Below are 20,081 nucleotides of genomic sequence, written 5' to 3'. Positions count from 1 at the left end.
TTCTGAGCGAGACTCTGTGCCAGTCAGCTTCGCTGCACTGTGTATAGCAGATATCAAAGCAGTCCCCCTTAACCACAGCTGCAGAAACTAACTTTACGGTAAGAGTGTGTACTCTTCTTTACAATTAATTTTTCACCACGTGCAAACACCATGTTAACATTTTTATATGTGGTATATAATGTCTTTAATTGACAAAATCGACAAACAAATCAGCTTTTCAACTGAGTTTTGTATTTGTGAATTTACTCTAATTACAACTCTGGCTGATAGTAAGTACAGCTTGCTTCCTCTGTAGCAGCAGTGCTGGATTCTGTACTTATGGAAGGAGTATCAGAATGCTACACGTAAGTATTTGATGCATATCTTCAAACATGGAAATTTTTCATTCTTTGCATGTGACAATTTGTCACCTTTAAAATTTAAATTTACATGCAGACAACAGGATGTGGCACTTTCTTTTTAGAAGATCACAGCATTGTATATGGTGCACTTGGGTGCTCATTTTATGTACTATGTGCAGGTAAATTAGAGGGAAGGGGTCACACTATTAGTGTACGGCCACATACTCTGGGGTAATTATACTGCATTTATAGACTATATTGACCTTCTTTACTGGAATAATTATACTCAAATGGTTTGCCAGTGTGGATGTACAGATATTAACAAAATGTGCAAATTGTGTGCATTACACTTCAAATTAGTAATAAAATTCAACTATTTGGCCAACAAGGGCTCAACACAGGGCAAAACTGCCTGTCTACTGCCAGGCAAGACAACAGAGGGTAAAAGGAACACATGCTTCACTACGCTTGTCCTTTATTTTAGTGAGTCTATACAATTTGAAATTAGTCATGGGGAAAGGAAAGTCTAAAACAAATTAAAAAAAGGAAGAACTCACCGAGACAGAGACCAAATAATGGATATTGAACAAACAATGAAGAAGACCAACACTACCATTAAAATCAGCTGACTAGAGTGAACCTGAAAAGAAAGCCCTGATTTTAACATGGGCTATACAAAGGGACCCATCTTTGTCTATACAATCCCACATGTCTAGCCACAAAGATTTCCCCTCACACCTAACATCCTATTCTGATGCCCTTACTTTCAAGTGTTTTAACTTATAAAAGAATATCCAGGCTTTTTTGAGGCTAATTAATAACACTCAGGCTTCTGTGAAATTCTTTAGAAGGATTAATAACTACTGATCTGGAACCTCATTTAAACCATTAGTTTAATTAAAGAAGCTGATGGAAATTTTATCAGAAAATTATGCATTGAGGGAAAAATATGGGGGTGATTAATAAGCATATGAACCAACTTAATTCTGCATTAGCAATGGTTGCTGGTCTCTATTACCAATCTGTATATCACATTTCATCCTGTACTTTACATGGTTGTAGACTAAAAGAGAACAGTCACCCTTGCACACCGGGCTTGTTGTTGATTGAATTAATATACAGTGGGTAAATGAATGTGTTTTCTTTCAAGCTGAGGCATAATCCTTTGGAGAGTAATGGGACAAATTGCTAACAAAGACTATTCAAATCATTGTAAAGCACAAACTCCCTTAGTTGTTATACTTTTTTTAACCAAATATAGTATATACAAATTACATTTTATAAAAATATTTTAAGTGACTATTATTAGAATATGGAGGACCAATGTATAAAGTTTCAAGTGCCATATGTCTGGTGCCACTAGAGGACAGCATTGTGTGATAGGCACAACTAACAGGGCAAAGGAAGTGATCTTCAATACTATGGTTTTGCAACCTTGCATCAACAACACAAAAAGCCTTTTTTGCATCCTTGATAGTTATTCTCTATGTTCTGAGCCCAGGCAATCCCTGCCAATGCAGTACTTATCTAACTTATCTGGGGCCTTTTTTCAGGCAAAGTGCTGTGGCATAAGGTTATAGTGATTTAACGTGGCATGCCAAGCAGAACTATTTTGCATTTCCTGTTTTTTTTAACAGGTGGGATACAGTAATTTGAAACATTTTACTATTACCCTGACACTAATTGTGTGCTGACTGACAGAGTTCTTGGCAAGGAGTAGGGGTGGTATAGTGAATATCCTAAAACTTCCAGAGACAAAAGAAGCATTGTGTTGCGTATCATTATGAATTTTTTAATGAAAGGCATATATGAAAGAATGCTGATTGAATGTGTTTTGTTCTAAGGCAAATAACATCAAGCCTTAAAGTGTAAAATTCCTTCTGAATGTACTTATGTGTTCATATTTCTTCTTTGTTCAATTGTTCAATTAGATGTTATAGCATTTCCACAAAGTGTTTGAATACTATCATGGCCCACCTCATGTACTACCAAAACATGAGTACCAGTAAGTAAGTAAGTAAGTAAGTTCAACTTATTAGAAAATACAAAATAGTAAAAAAGTACATAAGCAAAAAAATGGGTTTCCAGCAGATGGTGAAAGTAGCTACTGAAGACAAAGGACATTCCATGATTATTCAAGCTGTGAATGAAATGTACATGTGACTGCTTCCTTTAGAAGTGGTATTCCATTGCTCCATCTGTTTTATACTTTCCCCTCTTGGCATTGTGTGTGTTGTAGTGATTTTGTGTTCTTAGGGAAGTTAAAATTAACATCCAGGACAGAAATGCATTCATCAAGCATTTCTACAATGTCAACAACAACAAAACTCTAAAACTACAACAGAGAATGAGTTTAATACCCTAACTGACCTTAATTGATAAATATTAAATGATTGCAATAGCATGTCTTTTTAATTCACAAGAACTCTACAAGTCTTAGACAGGTTGGAAGGAAAATGAACTATTGTCTGGCTATTTTATTTTATCATACCTTCCATTACACAGAACATCTGCATCACCATCCAGCAGAGACACAGAAGACAGCTAGAAAAGATACTAAGTGTCTATTTCTCAATGACTATATGTCTGCAGTGCTGATTCCCAAGCAATGGTTGGGTGCAATGTATTATGGCCTCTTGAAAATAGATACAATGTTTCAAGTTAATTGTGGGAAAATCAAAATCACATGCTGCTGCTGAAGGCTGCATAACGAGCTCCAGTGTTTCTGAGATTAGCTATAATGAGGGCAGCAGAAGGACAAAGCAGCTCATTTAAAGCTGTAAAAATACCACAGTCTAGAAGCATCCTCTGACTAAAAACAATCATTGCAAGTGAGATTGTCAAAACAAGCTCCCAGGGGGGCTTCACACCACAATCCAGGCCATCCCAGTGGGACTGATAACCACAAAATCCCCTTCTCTTCATAATTTGGCCAACACCAGCCCAACATCAACCATGCTTGCTACTGTCTTAAAGCCATCCACCAAAATATGCAGATATCATGGCTACCAGTACAGATACAGTAGTGTTGCAGTAAACTCTCATGCATTAATGGTTCTGCCACTACTGTGACATTAATTTGGAATACACAAGCAAGGAAAAGTCTTTGTACAAGTTCTGAACACTGAAGCAAACAAGCACATTAGACATCTAATCTTATAGGACAAAGTCGTTTAAGAGACAGCATGTGGTCAGAAGCAATCACTACAATTTCTTATGCAAGACCACATTCTAACCATTATCAGACACATCTAAGAATATCTTTCACATGTACATAAGCTAAATGCATAATGATGTTTACAAATAATGTGGGATGAAGTCTTTAGCATAACTGAACAGTAATTCACACTTTAAATGGTCACAACCTAATGTTAGGAGGTTAAGACTCCATAGTCTAAACATTCATTGTTCTTTTAAATTCCAGGAATGTCCATGCAGTCTAACTTCATGATTCAGTAACTACTTGTAAGCAACACTGTGAGTGATCATTTTATTATTGCCACTGCTGTAATGGAAGGAAAGGAAAATAGATTAGTCTCAGCTGTTACACTACGTTGTTCCAAAAGCAGCAAAGCACTTGTCTGCAGATGAGTGAGTGAATGAGACCTTTGGAAAGGAAGGGGATAAATTGGAAGAGGATGTAAACTGGCAAAACCTAGCAATGTTTCCTCTCACTGCTGACTTTAATGTAAAAACTCATTAGTACCCCAGCAGGCTATATGCAATGATCAATTACAGGCAATCTTTCTCTCTCAGAGAAAAGATGCTGGATTCTTTGTTTGTCCTTCTTGTGGATTTTTTTTTTTTTTTTGCTGTAACAGTAGGAAATACAATACAAAGACACTAAGAATGTGCATATATTTCTTTAAATGTTTTTTGTCTATGCTTTAGAGCTGCATCCATGTCTTTTATGAAATCTGTGTACAAGCTCACCTGGATCTTGAGCCGTTTTCACATATGAACTCTGGAAAATGTCTGGAAAATCAGGTCCAGACATTTGTCCGGAGTCACCCTTTCACATATGTAGCACACAACAGGAGCTTGTCCGTGTCAGACGCGTTCTCACCTGAAATCATTGCAAGTTTAAAAACGTCCAGATTTCTGCGTGGGATTTTCCAGTTAGATGCCACTTGCATTGTCACGAGTGAAAAGTATTGTTGAGTTCACGAAAAGTATTTGCAAGCTGAAGTATTTTCAGGTTTTTTCTTTTCAATGTTATACCCTTTAGGTTATACGGGCACATGATGTGGCATGGAGGAGGAGAAGGCGAACATAGCTATTGGACTTTTGGGTAGGCTATAAAAAATATCACACATAGCCATCCAAATGGTGCTACCGGTACACATAATTTATTATTAACTATACATTTATTATAACAGGAAGATAAGCTTTTGTTGTTCGTTATGTAATGTTAGGTCACCAGTTCACCTATCTCACTACACCTATCACTATTACTTATATACAGCTTAGCTAGCTACTAACCAGAAGATAAACTACTAACCAATGTTGATAATCATCATAAGAGACAAGTTTTGGCAGTATAATTATAGGTAACTATAGCTATACTGCCAAACTATATCTTTAATGATCGTTGGACTCAAAATAACATAGATTTGGACGAATCTGCAATATCAATGAAAGAGTGGAAAGCAATATACAGGCAAGCAAAAAAGAGTACAAAGCAGATGTTTGTATTCTTTCGGTTTCGTGCCAGTCGCATGATATAAACATCATCATAACACCACATGCTTACTGTGAATTCTCCTGACTGTGTCCTGCTCTATTCACACATGGACTCAATCGGACATTACACGGATTTTGTACAAGGGAGCTGGCAGGGCAAAGTCCAGTCCATCTGATTCGGACCTTTGCGTTCTCACATACAGCTCCTCCGGGTAATGTCTAGATAAATTCAGGGTTGCGGTGCATGTCTGAACAGGGCTTAGGTTTAAAAAGGATATAAAGTTTTTTTAATCTTTATGTCCTTTTGAAAAGAAAAAAAAAGATTTTTTAAACAAACTTTAAACCATGTCATTGTGTTTTAGAGGAGAAATACAGTGCACTCAACTACAATAATTTTACTCTTAAAATCCCTTTAAAAAGTTACATATATTTGGCTTCTACCCATACCTGTTCTGCAAATGCAAACCATACCAGCAAATGAAATTCAAATACACAAAGAAGTGCAAACATATGTTGCAAATTTTTCTCCCAACAAATGCTTCAGTACTATTGTATAACTTTGTGATCTTTTCTCATGTTCAATAATCTTGTTTTTTTTATATTTTAGTTTTTAAAAACTCCAGTTACAATTGTAATTCATATGTATTCAGATATAAACTAAAATTACTATGATCTTAGACTGCTGCCCAAAAAGCCTCTTGCTAAAAAAATTAACAAAACAAACCCAAAATGTTTATCATGACAAGGCGGTTTATCATTCTGAGGAGAAAAAAATGAAATACTTTTCAGCTGATTTACATTGCATTCTTGTGCTTTTGACTTTAATGGTCTTGCTTCAAGTTGTCAAGACACTACTATATCTCAGATTTGCATTGCATTAGGGGCCTTCTTTCCTCTTCTCCCACTATTGATTTTGTCTCTCGGAGTAATTTTGCTCAATTCTAATATTCCATCACTCTCCCAATCTTGCCAAGGCTCCACAGTGGGAAAAGTGAGTTATGTAAATTCGAGTGGTGCATCATATGAATCTTGTTAAGCTTTACAGGGTTATAGCCTCCTCTGACGGAATATTTAATCATAAAGATGAGCTGGCAGACATGATGTACAATGTGGTTCAGCCTTACGGCGAGTGTCTTCACCGGCAATTGAGAACTGGTGAATTTACCATTCATCAGTGCCATTCTGACAGCTTTGTATAACCCCCTGTTTTTTACTTATTTATGAAGATTAAAGATGCCTTAAATCAACAGTTTCTCCTCATATATATCATCTTTATATTTAAAGTGGCAAAATTTTTCATCATTTGGGAAGCAGGGGAGAAGAAGTTGGAACGTTCGTTTGTTATCGCCACAAAATTACAGATACAGTTCATGAAACCAAATCTTTCTTTTCTAGTTTCACCTGCTCATGTAGGCATATTTAATTATCTAGTGAATCTTATTTAAATTCCACTACTATTGCGTGCTTAATTGCAACAAAAATCCCTCTTCTCCCCCCAGGTGTACTTAGGTACACCTTAACTGCTTTCATGCCAACACTGCTATTGTGTCTGCTTTCCAATGCACAGCATGCCAATAGCACTTTCTATCTGCTGCTCAGACAAAATCATTGGAGCCATTTCTCAATGGGACCGCATCATTGTGTATTAATGTAGCTCTAATTATAATTAAGATTCTCATTAACATTAAGGTGTGGGATGGGTAAAAATCTCACATTTGTTTGCATGCAGGGGGGCCAAAACCGACTGGAGGCTTCAGAGGTGAGACAAAAGCAAATCAATAATGTTCTTTTTGTAATTAACAAAATGTGCACTGAATTAGGAAAAGCAATGTTTGATGAAATAGAAAACATTGATTTTAATTTTAAAATTTTATGTATGCATATATACATACATATATACATATGTTTGCTTTGCTTGAATCACTGCATGCACAGACACACACACACATACACCTAGATTACAAATGCACAATTTTGTGGTAAACACACGTTTATTCAAAGATGCAGCTAAAAGAACAGTCATAGCTGGTCATGCTAAAACAGACAGAAAGGCAAACACACACACCCACTATACTACACTGTACCAGGGGATGATGAAGCCAGGGAGAGGAGGGATAGGGACAGACCAGGTTAAAAAGAGTAAATAGGGGTATGCGCCAGTCCTTTCTTCAGGTGCTGAACACAGAAAATGTCAGCAGGCCTAGAAACTTTACGTCTTGATCACAGACATTGTTTGAAAGATATGTCTGTGCAATTCTAAAGAGTCGGTGGGCCTTTTGCCATCCACACATACCCAAACCCAGTGTGAGAGGATCCACTGACTAATTGGAATAAACACTTGCCACCTGCCAGACCCTGGAGCTGATGCCAGAGCCTACTCACAAGAACTGCAGTGATCCAGGCCACGTCTTAAATTATACAATGCTGGAACACTGTATTCTACACATGGGAACCATCCATGACACCCCCTCCTATTTCTACATTAGTTATTTTTAAAAGCCTGGACTGGGTAGTACCTTGGTTCTCTGTGCAACCAAATTTGATTCTTATCCTTTTTATCTGATTTTATCTTCTACAATGTGTATTGTTTTCTTGTTTAGCATGCTTTAATACCCCGACTTTACCCCTTATGACTTTTCTACTTATGAGGAGAGGTTTGGCCTTATGGGAGACACTGATCTATAGTAGCAGTGTCCCTATCTGTGGCATACACAAATATTAATGGACATGCGCCTACAGCTTCCCTCACGCTCCCAAGTGCGATTGGATTCCAAAGGGATCTGTGTAAACAAATAAACAATCTGAGCCTCCAATACTCTAAGCAATAGAATTTCAAAATGGACAAAAAATTTTCCAATGTGAGGGCATGTCCAGTGCAGTCAAGCAACCTGGCATGTACAGAGACCATGATGACAACAAGTCATCTTGAGCCCCTTTCAGACACGCACTGCAACCCTGAACTTATCTAGACATTACCCAGAGGAGCTGTATGTGAGAACGCAAATGTCCGAATCAGCTGGACTGGACATTACCCTGCCCGCTCCCTAGTATAAAGTCCGTGTAATGGCCGATTGAGTCCATGTGTGAATAGAGCAGGTCATTGTCCGGAGAATTCACAGCGAGCGAGTGGGCGTTTTGATGACGTTTCTATCATGGGACTGGTGCGAAACCGGAAGAATACAAACATCCGAAGGGTGCAGAAGAAGCGTCATTTACATGAAGACGCCAACAAAAATGTCTAACTGAAGAGACGATGAGATTCGGGAACTTCTGTCGGTAAGGGCTGATGCCGAAATTATCAGACAAATTCAAGGAATGGCAAGAGACTCGGTTGTTTACGACCAAATTACGAACCGGCTACGGCTACGTGAATTCCGCAGCGTACTGTTTGCATCATGTCCTGCCTCCACCATGCTCTACCCAGGCGCCACCCCTTGTTTAAACCAAACGGAGTATTTCCAGTAGGTGAGAACATGTCTGACATGGACAAGCTCCTGTTGTGTGCCACATGTGTGAAAGGGCAACTCCGGACAATGTCCGGACCTGATTCTCCGGAATCGGCTTTGAATTCCTGTCTGAATTACATCGTCAATGTAAATGTAGGGACATACATGGTTAAATAGCAGCAGCAGGTAAATCCAGATAGGTAGGCAGATCTTTAAAAGGCAGCAGCGTGGTGTAGTTGTAAGGAACAGAGCTCATAACCTGGTTAAATTCCCAGGTGAGACACTGCTGTTGTACCCTTGGGAAAGGTACTTAACCCAAATTACCTCACTAAACATTCAGCTGTATATATGGATATCATAAAAAATGTGATCTATTTAAGTCACTCTGGATAAGTGTATCTGCTAAACAAAACATAAGCAAAGCATAAACAGTAATAATGTAAATAATAGTAACTGTAATACAAATAGTAATATTGTAATAATAATAGTAAATGACACAGCATACTTTTCTGTGACTTCTTACCTGCATAGAATTCTGGGCTGTAGACTGCACCAACAACTGGATTCAGCTTCCAGCCTAAAGGCAGAGAGGTACCACATTAGTTCTCACTTTAATTCCCATTAAGCAAGCCCTTATTTAATTTCACATAAAACAGTTAAGATTAACTTCACTACATAAATAAAAAAAAAATTACTAGACTCACAAATACCAATCTTTATATAAAATCAGTATTGGATATTATCAAAAGACAAGCAGCAGGCAAGAAACAGACAACAGTCATTGAAGATCCCATTCAAAACAGAACTCTGAAGGGGTATGTAAAAGAGGAAGGCGCAGTGGGATCTAACAGATCCCTTTCAAACTTTAACTTTTACTAATGGCCTCTCAATTTGTCCAGAAGAAATCCACAGCAATACCGGTCGAAGCTTGCAGCTGAAAGGTTGTCTCATTTTTCATCCACACTCCCACTCATGCTTTTTTTCTGATGGCCATATCCGCCTACCTTTCTGCAAGCTGTCGAAGCCCAGACTTCCATTTATCATGGAAATAACAGCAATTAAACTTTACTTTGTCTGGTCTGCAAGCTGTGTGCCAGCCCATAACTGTGCGGGTTAATCATGTGTGACGTGATCTCCGTTCGTCCTGCAGTCTGTGGAACTCCAGGGTGAGACCACAGACCAGGGGCCAACACAGACAACAGGCCGCTTTGCTGAGTATCTGGGTAAAATATGGACTGAACGCAGACGGCAGTTGTACCTATTATATATAATAATCATAGAATATATTATATATAATAGTCATAATATTTTATGATTATTATATAATAGTTTCATTTGTTTTTCAAAAACATGATATTCAATAAGTTTGTATGTCCTTTCTAGTGCGAGTCTGAATTTTACAGAATGTATTTTTTTGCTGCAGCGCAAGTCTTAAAAATATCATTACCAGACCAGCCGCTTAAAAATGGGGGGAGTTCCTCTCCTGTCCCAGAGAACACCAACAAAGGATGGATTATATGTCAGGGTTATGGTTCACACTCATATTACAGATGACAGTTGTGTGAACGTGAGGCTAAAGAAGGTCAAGTGACTTATATTCTTGGGTCACACAATAGGAGAACCAGCTGTGAGGTGATAAATCAGAGACCTGTTTGATCTGTCCCTCACTTGCACTCTGAGGTCACAACTTTAAATTACTGTGCAGGGGTTGCCTGCAACACATCCCCTCAGTCTGTATTTTAACTGTGCCTGAACGCATGAATATGTGACATGCCAAATCCTTGTTAATTATGAGGAGCTAATTTATCAGAGCCGTCGTGTTTATCCATTCAAATTTCATATCACCTGCCCTGTTTGTTTGAAAATGTCATTTTTCATGTCAGGGTCAACAAACAATCCTAATACTGCAACAGTGCCGCAGTAAATAAAGACACCAAAGCTAGCTGGAGTTAATTAAAACAAACTGATCTCAACAATACAGCTCCTATAAAAAGCGGTGACAGCGCATTAAGTTTTGTTTTATTATAAACGGTGTCCTGACCCACTCATGATTTCAATTTGCAGTTTTATTATACACCTTACCGCAGCAAGGAGGGGCCTCAGCCTGTAATAAGTGTCAGTCCCTCTCTTATGTCAGGAAGGAAAAGAATGGAGCCTGCCACTGCTTTCTAGTGTTTAAATTGGACTTTTCCAGGTCACGATGACTGGCTCAATAATTGGAAGGCGCTGTGAAAGTGTGCTACTTCCACAGCACAGTAATCTGGCAATTTATTAAAAGTCTGGCTACCCCATTTTGCTTCCTCTGCACTTTCGGAACCAAACTAATGAGCTCTCTTAGATAGGGAGAGAGGGTTTTTTCCCCTCAAGACAGCATCTTTCCATCATATTGCACAAGCAATTTCTATTCATCAGTGAAGATTAAGTTAAGCTGTGTCCTGTCATGAAATCAAAGAATAAATGCTAAACTGACAGAGGATGAAAGAATGAAAATCCAGACAAAAATAAATGTGGAAAATCAGTTGTTTTTATGTTATTTAATTAGTGATGTGATCAAAAGTTATTCAGTACCACAACCAAGCTACAATGATACATGAAGAAGACTTGGATTTGCAGTAAGAGAATTAACAGTCTAACCACTATCAATAGAAGAAGTATACTTCAGGTTTTTAAACACAGGTTTATTGCCATACACTGTATAATAAAAATTGTAAAAGTTTTGTTTGTTTTTTGGAAATGGTTTAGCTAGCTGATGACTGCCTATTTCACTCCTACAGTCAGTGGCCTTACTGTCATGAGCAGGTTTGCCATTTCTCACAAACTGTAACATACTGTACATATCCAAGAAATATATCACCAGTCAACACTGCCTTGCTGACCTTTAAAAAGCTGGATTAGTAATTGATAGACTTATCATTGGACAGCTTTGAGTTCTATCAACAGAGCAAGAGGGAAATGGTGTGAATTAAACCACTAGCAGGAAGCAGAGAGTAAATAACATGTGGTATAGCTAGCATGTATGCATAGAAAACACAAGTAAAATCAATGGCTCACTGCTGATAAACTTTGCTTTGAGCACCTTCTTATGTGATACTGATGTTTGTGGTGTTTTCCCTTTGTTTACGGGGTAGAGGTTTTAGGGTTTTTTTGTTTAAAGACTTTTACTGGTCTATATTCGTTTTCTTCCTTATGTATAAAGACTGAAGCTCATTGACTGTTACATTTGAACACAGTGTAATTTATCATAAAGCAATCAGCATAAAGCAATAAAGAATCTGACAACTCCATGAGGAGGAGTTAGATACATTTTCATATATTCTGCTCTAATGTACTTCTATATAATATCTTATTAACTGTGAAATGTGACTGTGGATTCTGTGAAATTCAATAATCATCCAAGATCACATTTTTCACAAGGGACTACTGCATCAGTAACACTATTGATTATTTGGATACATTTTAACAACTGCAACATTGGTTAACCATTTTTATTATTATGGCTAATAACTACCCAAACATGAGAACATGTGAACTTTAATTCAAACCAAAAAATTCTCTTGTGGAAACTCCCCTGCAGATTACTCATTCCAGAGGACAGCAAGCGATTCATTTCTCCTTCATTCCACACAATTAGAGGGATGCAGACAAACAGTGGAGGTGACCAGACAGGTATGAGTTGATCTAAAGATGCAGAGAAAAGGGATGCTACAAAAGCTTCCAGTAGATGTGGCATTTCTAACAAGGGAGGGTGCAGATTGATTTCCAATAAATCCAGCCAGCAGGCCTGTCAGTCTTTCCCATTAAAAGCCCACTTACTCCTCCAACAAAAACAACTGCTGAACCTTACGGTTAAAGATACAGCCCGAGTCCGCCCTCCCCATCCAAACAGTCATGGCTTGAGATGTGCCCTAACCTTTACATTCGGAAGACAATTAAGAGGTGATATGATGACACAAATTCTTATTAGTCCTAACGAGGCAGACATTTTATACTACAGGATAAAGACTTTCTGCTGTAGCTCTTCTCAGAGAAATGTTAGCTGAAGCTATACAACAAAACTGAAAAAAGAAAAGTCTTATTTACTTAGAGTATTACGTTTTGGCCACCAATCCAGTCTAACTGCAGTGTGCTCTGGTTGTACATTTCAGCAGTTAATTTAGAACATTTTCAAGTGTTACATAATTTTGTTTATTTCAGTGACAGTCATAATCATGGTATGTAAGTACTGAAAAAATGTAATACTTTCTGAAATTAACATCTCTAAGTAAAGGATGCCACACATTGTAGCTACACTGACGCCTGGCCTTACTACCATCTCAAATTTTATGAACAAATAGATTAAAATGAAACAAAAAGAATCCATAGATAAATACCAACCTTTTCCTGTAACTCTGAGGATCATACATGATTTTTCATATCCATTCCTTTCTTTTTTCAAATGTTATGAGAAGGTCAATTTAAGACTCAGGTATGTTTGAGAGTTCAATGCTTAGAATTTGTATTATTGTATTCATATTTGTCGAGTTGTTTTTCTTATGTCAGAAAAACACACATATACCATTAAAAGGCAAGGGTTATGCTTCAAATATTTCCTTTAAATAGCAAAGTAACAGACAAACAATTACAGCAAGAGTAAACTGAAGCAGAAATGTATCTGGCACTTACCATTTGCATAAGGGTTGACTGTCTTTTTATTTGTCATTACCCGTGCGGTTGCATTATTAACCTAAGCACAAAAAATACAATATTAGTATAAGCATTGGAGCGAAGTTGAAGGCATCATATATTTAAGTCTTTAATTTAAGAATTCATGCATTATATCATTACAGTATGACATATTAAACAATAGCCTATCAACTTAAAAATGCAAGTCAACATCAAGTATTTTTCATTATGATTGTCATGACAAAATAATTAAATTACAATTCACTTAAAGGCAATATCATGTACATTATTAAAAAGACAAAAGCAAAACAAAAAATAATTGCATCAAAATGTAACTGCATATTTTAATTTGAAGAAACTTCAAAGCATGCGTTATTCATGAAAAATACCAAAGGAAGTAAGGAAAAAATAAACGATTATATATTCATGAAAGAACATGCAGTGGTAAAGGGGAGAGAGACAAGGTACTAGAACACAAAGAAAATGTCAAAAGGGGACAAACAAGTTTAGCAGTGTGCAACATAACCTTTGAGAAGAGAAGTACCATTGGAAAAAGCAACATTTAGCATTCAAACACTTGGAACAAGAGCCTTTCGTTTCATTGCAATAATAATAAACAAAACAAACCGAAACAATAAAAAAATAAACATTCCAGCTTAAACCACAGCTAACAAAGGATAAAAGAGGGTGCATTATTTAACACAATAATGGAGTTAACAATCTGAGTAAGATGTGCACGAGTCAATTCCATCCAATCAGTGCCTCTCAGGCTGCTAAACGTACACTCAAGTACAGGCGTACCAATATAAAATAGCATCAAGAAACGTAATAACAACAAGTCAAAAAAATTCACGTGGTATCAGCGCTTAATACGTGAAACGGCAGATGGACTTCTCCACTTACCATTCGGCACCATCGCCAGCATGTGTATGTATACAGTTACCATGGTTACTGAGAGTTTGGTGAGGGCCCTATGTGCTATCGTTGAAAAGGGGGAAAATAAAAAGGCAAAATATGCAACATCTTACTCAAAGACTACACCACTTATATTGGTATTACTCTAGAAAATAGCGTTTTTTTAAACGTGAAGACAGTGTTGAGTGGGAATCAGTGGTGACAATCTTTGGTATTTCCATCACTTGTTTCTGTCTGTTGTCTTTCTGAAAAGAGGTAGGGGATGAAGTCAAATTTTAGCTCAAGCTTAAAAGCTCAAATTTGGATTCATGTCTCCTCTCACTTTTTTAAACACAATCCTTCAATTCCAATTGATATATTTTGTGCATTTTTTATTTTATTTTATTTTCAAGCCACCGCATATCCCTCATCAACCCTGCAATAAGCTGACCATAATTACACAATTGCTATTGTTTGTAGTATCTTTGGAAGTTACTGCACCCATTTTTTGTAAAAATTTGAAATATGTATTTTAAACATAGAAAATCATAACCTCATTTCCTCTGTGTCAACTGTACATAAATAATAACAAAATTAAACTCAAGAAGTAATAAGTAAACAAATAAGGGAAAACGCCATACTGGCTCCCTTAGGTAAATAAATATTCCAAATCAAATAAACAAACACAAAAAGTATATATATATATATATATATATATATATATATATATATATATATATATATATGTATAGTAGGTATATAATGTAGGTCTATAAGAAAAGAAAAAATATGATGGGGGAAGGGGGAGCACATGAAGAGACAAATGATGCATCTGAAACAACAAAATGAGAGTGAAGCAGACATTTATAAAAAGGATGAGAAGGGAAATATTTGTAACATGCACCTCTATTTTACGGCCTTCTACCACCGTGCCGTGTAATTTCTCCCTCGCCCTGTCCGCATCAGCACTATTTTCGAAAGTTACGAAACCAAATCCCTACATGCAGGCGGGAGAAGGGGGAAAACAACATGCACATTATTAATTCCATCACCGACCAAAAGTTGACTCTGTTACTTAGTATCATTATTTTTACAGAGAAGATTCATTGTGTGCTTTTGTTTAAACAAGTCTTGCCTCTTGCTCTGTACATGCAAATTGAACCAAAACAAACAAACAAACAAATAAACAAAAACATAAATCGGCATTGAGATGCACAATCACTAAGCAAACCAATGTGAACAATATCATCATCTTGAGTTAGAGATCCCTAAGAATAAATAGCATCAAACAAATTTCCTGAGAGTGAAATAAAGTAAAAATACCTTTTAACAGGTCATAACAGAAGAAAATTAATCTACCAAAAAGAATGGAATCAAAAGAAATTTAGTGCTTCCACACAGAATTCAAAATCATAAGAGACTACAATTATGAAAAAAGGAAAGTGAACCAGTCCTGTAACATGCATAGATATGTTCCCAATAAAGATAACATCATGGCATACGATGTATACCTTAAATTTACAGAGAAAAGATATATAACTGTGCCAATATCGAAGAACAAATCGTGCTACAGTGATTAACACTACGAGTGTTCTTCATGCAACACTAGGGACACATTAAAACTGGATCAAATTTTAAGGCCTGGTTTATACTGTTAGAAACAGTATATTAATATGTTACTGCTTATATATGAATTATAATTTTACTTAGCAAACCTTTAGAACCTAATAGAATTCCATAAATATTTTATAAATTTCCAATAATTTTTTCAGGGTACCAATATTTTAGTACAATAAAAAGGGTCAAAATGTATGAAATGTATAGTTGTAACATATATTTAATTCAAAATGAAGTACCTGTCCTTCGATATAGATATGATATAGATATTCATCTAAGTTTGGTGGACTATGTTTATGATCTTAATTTGTAAACAGACTATCAGGTAACAAGTAAAACAGCTATCTTTGTCATCAAAGTTATACATAGCTACCTGGCTTGCTGGTGGATAACTATCACAAGCAGTTAGTGCGTTATGCTATTTTTTCTGCTTAAATTTCATCAAAATTGAATCATCCGTGCACTGCAGTGTCACTGGGTTCTTTCATATTTTGTTTTCTTATTTGTTGCTTTGATTTAATGTGGATTTGACATAGTCAACTGCTTCCATTTTCCTGACTTCTTGACCTTGACTGATATGGAAAAAAAGAAAATAGTCATCATGCTGCCTATTCACTAACTGCAGTTTGATGATTTTTTAAAAGTCACCCTCACCTATCATTACATGCTTTCTAACTGTATAAACAGGCCCTTAAAATGTGACCAAATAACATATTGTCAAACTTCAACATTAACTCATGATAACAGAAAGATCAAAATAATATATTAAATTGGAAACTTTTAGTTGTCTTTCCCAAATAAGTTACTAAACATGTAATGGAGTAAAGAAATGAGCAAGGAAAACTAATAAAGATGCATATACCTATGAACAATATTATGAACAAACTGTGACTCACAATTTTAATATGATCTTATTAAACATTTGTTGGTCAATGCTCTTCTACATAATGCCAAACCCAAAGACCCAAAGCAGTGAAAGCTTTTATTGTGTAATCAACCATCAAAATGTTCAGGTCAACTCATTGGGCTGGCCTTGTGTGGAAGAGGCAAGTGAGAACAATCAAACATACATATTGCCGCTGTAATTGTTTCTTTTGCACCTGACTTTAACACAGTGAGAGCTTCTTTATGAGTAAAACAGTTACACCCCCACACATGTGAAGATATATTGAGTATTTGTGATGCTGACCCATCAAGTTAAGAGTGGAATTCGCACATGAATGGCTATGCCTTTTTATGAGGTTACATCACACTTTAGTCCCGTTTTATGATGCTGTGAAGGCCATGGCCACTGTGTTGGGACTGGTTTCAACTGTAGCACTCTTCCTGAGAACAGGTTGCTAAAGTGATAACATTACAATTTCAGTAGCAGTTAGCTTTAGATTTTCAACCTAACTTTTAAATGCTAACCTTCTCATCGCCAGAGGCATGCAGTGGGAAATTGCTTCATCATTCAGATATCATCATTGTGGTGGGAAGTCCTATAACAAGCTGACTGGGGATCAGCATGTATGCATACTAGAAAGGTGTCTTCCTCTTATGCTATGAATGAATTGTTATGACCACTCAAAAAAAAAAACACATCAGGTCACAGCAACCTGTCTGAAAAGTTTTTTGGATAGACAGATCTCAATCTGAATTCACCTGAAGCTCTCAAATCATGTTAAAATCATGCACATGATATATGAAGTAAGAAAGACTGAAGGGATTATTGCAACTGAGGAGAGGACCCAGTCTGATTTTTGATGTACATGGCAGCGCACATAAACGTTACTACTAATATGCTGTATTAATACTATAGCAGTTCTACAGTTATATACTAGTTATTACACAGTAGCTGCAGTCACAAAGTACTTTCAGAAGTTATTACTGTGTTAATGTAATTAATGTAATTACTGTGTACATAGTATAAAGTGTGACCATTTTGTTCTTTTGGAAGAAAGTACTGATTCTTACAGAAAATGGAATCATAATTGAATAAAACCCAAATATTCTGCCCAAATACAAATTTCACTTTTTCTTGCTTCATCATTGTCATCATAATTCAAAATAAGACAAAATAGTCATGCAGATGGAAAAGATATTGACCACATACCTTAGATCCCCGCTCATTGAATATGATTTCAACATCTAAGATTTTACCAAATTGCTGTAAAGGAAATAAAGCCAGAAAATATGGTTAAATCTTTATTTATATATCAGAGGAATACTTTTTGTGAAAGTCATGATTTAACCCAAAATGAGGTGCTTTTTTGATACTAGAGTATTCAGTACCACGGCTGCTGTTCAGAGAATAGGTAAGAAAGAAGACAAACTTACACCAAACATTTGCCTGAGGTCTGGATCTCGAAACCTGAAGGGAATATTGGAGACATGAAGCCTCTTGGGCTGTGTCTTGTTTTCTGTGTTTTCAGAGGACTGTGTCTGTTGCTGGCCTTCAGTTTGTGCTGCGTCATCTGTCTGCTGGAAAATTAAAAAGAAAAAGTTAAATACAAATACAAATGCCCATCGATCAAGCTTAAACTGTCACAATGTGGCAACAGTTTGTTGTGACATATTCTGTGTTCCTGGGCTGCAAGGTGTCTACTTTAACGTTCAGTAATACATACTGTAAAGTTTCCACATTAGAATAAATAATGCAGAAGCCTGCTTGGATAAAGTTATAAATTCTTATTCACATTTTCCAAAGATGTTTAATCTAAAATATCTTGTTGGCATGTGATGGGTGGCTCGTGTTTTTTGAAGTCACCATATCAAATTATTTACTCATTTAAGATATCACAGCTAAGTAATATTTTACAGTAAAGTTGATGTAATTTGACCATGATCTGGATGAAAGCAGAAACCCAAATGGTACAAATTAAACCAGTTAAGGTCTTCTTGTTTAATATGTCAACCCTTCTTCCCCTTCCAATTTACAATGGTCCCTAGGTTTCAAAGTTACATAAACACTTTTAATGTCATAATGAATTGCTAATCAGAACAAATCAAAAGTAAACTGCCTGTATGCAAATTTTTCCTTTTGGATATTTAAACCAATCATGTTGCAATTTTATTTATTTTATATTTTGTTTGTACAAATGACTTTGACTTTGTACAAACACCCAGAAATTCCAGTATGTTTTCTATGCACATTTCCTGTGCTCCGTAAATCTGCCCTTTTGACTAATATGCACACATACTGTCGTAAATGACCTGTCTGCGCTCTGTTGAAATATCAAGACACATCCATCCAAAAACAATACATTCTCTTGACTGGGAGAGAAAGGTAGTGCTGGATTACTTTGTCTTTGTAATGATGACACTGACATAATAACATTCATTATGCATAATAGCTTTAAGATAATTGTCATGTCCATAGAACTGACAGTACACAGAAGTGACAGAAAATGTCTTCCCATTTAAATTTTGCTTCATTGTTAATTGAATCTGAAAAAAGGATTTGTTCCATTTGAATATACAACAACATCTATCAACATCTAAATAAATTAAATTATAAATGACAAGGGTCATGAGTAAAGCTCACTAGAGGTGCTAACATTTAATTTGATCATGTTTATCCAAATAATATTTTTGGGAAAGCATCATGGGTGTTTAATTAAGTTAAATAATCATGCAAAAAATAAGTGGCTTATATAACAGGAGATCTTGGTTATAGGGGGAATGGGAGTCTCACATTGCTGCTGACCAACTATACCATTCCAATTATATTATATCATCTAATTCTTTTATTATTGGGCATGCCCTTTTACTATATCTCCGACAAGCAACAGTTACACGCACACATTATTATGACTCTAGATTCGGTATCCACATTTACATGTGCATGTATTCATTTGACAGTGCATTCAATATGGTTAGGCATGGAGCTGTATAGATACTGAATCATTAGTGTCACACTTGTAATAATGTATTACTGTGGGAAACACTGCCACAAATGATTGCTGTCACAAATATACCCTACTACTAAAGTTTTGACTACCAGGCTTTGTTCTTTTTACACCTTGCTTTTATATGTCATATATCTGAAGGTTTACCATAAACTGTTACCACAGTGTTTGCAGGGGGAGGGGTCAGAGTCTATGGTATCAAGACGTAGTCTGAACAGGTGGATTCTCACACTGCGCCAGAAAATGGACAGCGATCCTGCTGTCCTGATTATTGTGGGGAGCTCATTCTACCAGTTGGGGGGGCAGAATAGAGAAGGGACATGATTCAGATGAGCAACCCTTCCAGGAAGAGATAAAAAAGGCGGCAAGAGTGTAGAGAATATGAGTAGGAGTTTGGCAAGAGTGTAGGGTATGACGATAGATTGTCAGTATGGGGGTGCTGTTCTTGTTACTGATCAGTGGGCTAGAACAAGAGTTTTGAATTTTATCCGAATCACAACAAGCAGCCAATGTAGGAAGATGAAAAGAGGCATGACATGACAGCATTT

General features: G+C 36.4%; 1 protein-coding gene across 16 annotated transcripts in view; it reads right to left on the bottom strand.

Annotated features, from left to right (window-relative positions):
- Nucleotides 1-20,081, bottom strand: part of LOC118775956 (RNA binding protein fox-1 homolog 1) — a 206,753-nt gene that overhangs the window by 31,718 nt on the left and 154,954 nt on the right. For 15 of the 16 annotated variants that reach the window (XM_036526029.1, XM_036526037.1, XM_036526006.1 and 12 more), the window contains exons 3-7: nucleotides 17,963-18,106; nucleotides 17,739-17,792; nucleotides 14,931-15,023; nucleotides 13,133-13,193; nucleotides 8,994-9,047 (exon numbers count right to left, since the gene is read on the bottom strand). In XM_036526029.1, the coding sequence (XP_036381922.1) occupies nucleotides 8,994-9,047; nucleotides 13,133-13,193; nucleotides 14,931-15,023; nucleotides 17,739-17,792; nucleotides 17,963-18,106 (406 nt within the window). The remainder of the gene's footprint in view (nucleotides 1-8,993; nucleotides 9,048-13,132; nucleotides 13,194-14,930; nucleotides 15,024-17,738; nucleotides 17,793-17,962; nucleotides 18,107-20,081) is intronic. The other variant, XM_036525959.1, reaches the window with a different exon arrangement.

The sequence above is a fragment of the Megalops cyprinoides genome, chromosome 1, assembly GCF_013368585.1.
Source record: "Megalops cyprinoides isolate fMegCyp1 chromosome 1, fMegCyp1.pri, whole genome shotgun sequence".
Lineage (NCBI taxonomy): Eukaryota > Metazoa > Chordata > Actinopteri > Elopiformes > Megalopidae > Megalops > Megalops cyprinoides.
Note: the sequence above shows the minus strand (reverse complement) of the source record. Positions and strands in the feature narration are given on the sequence as shown.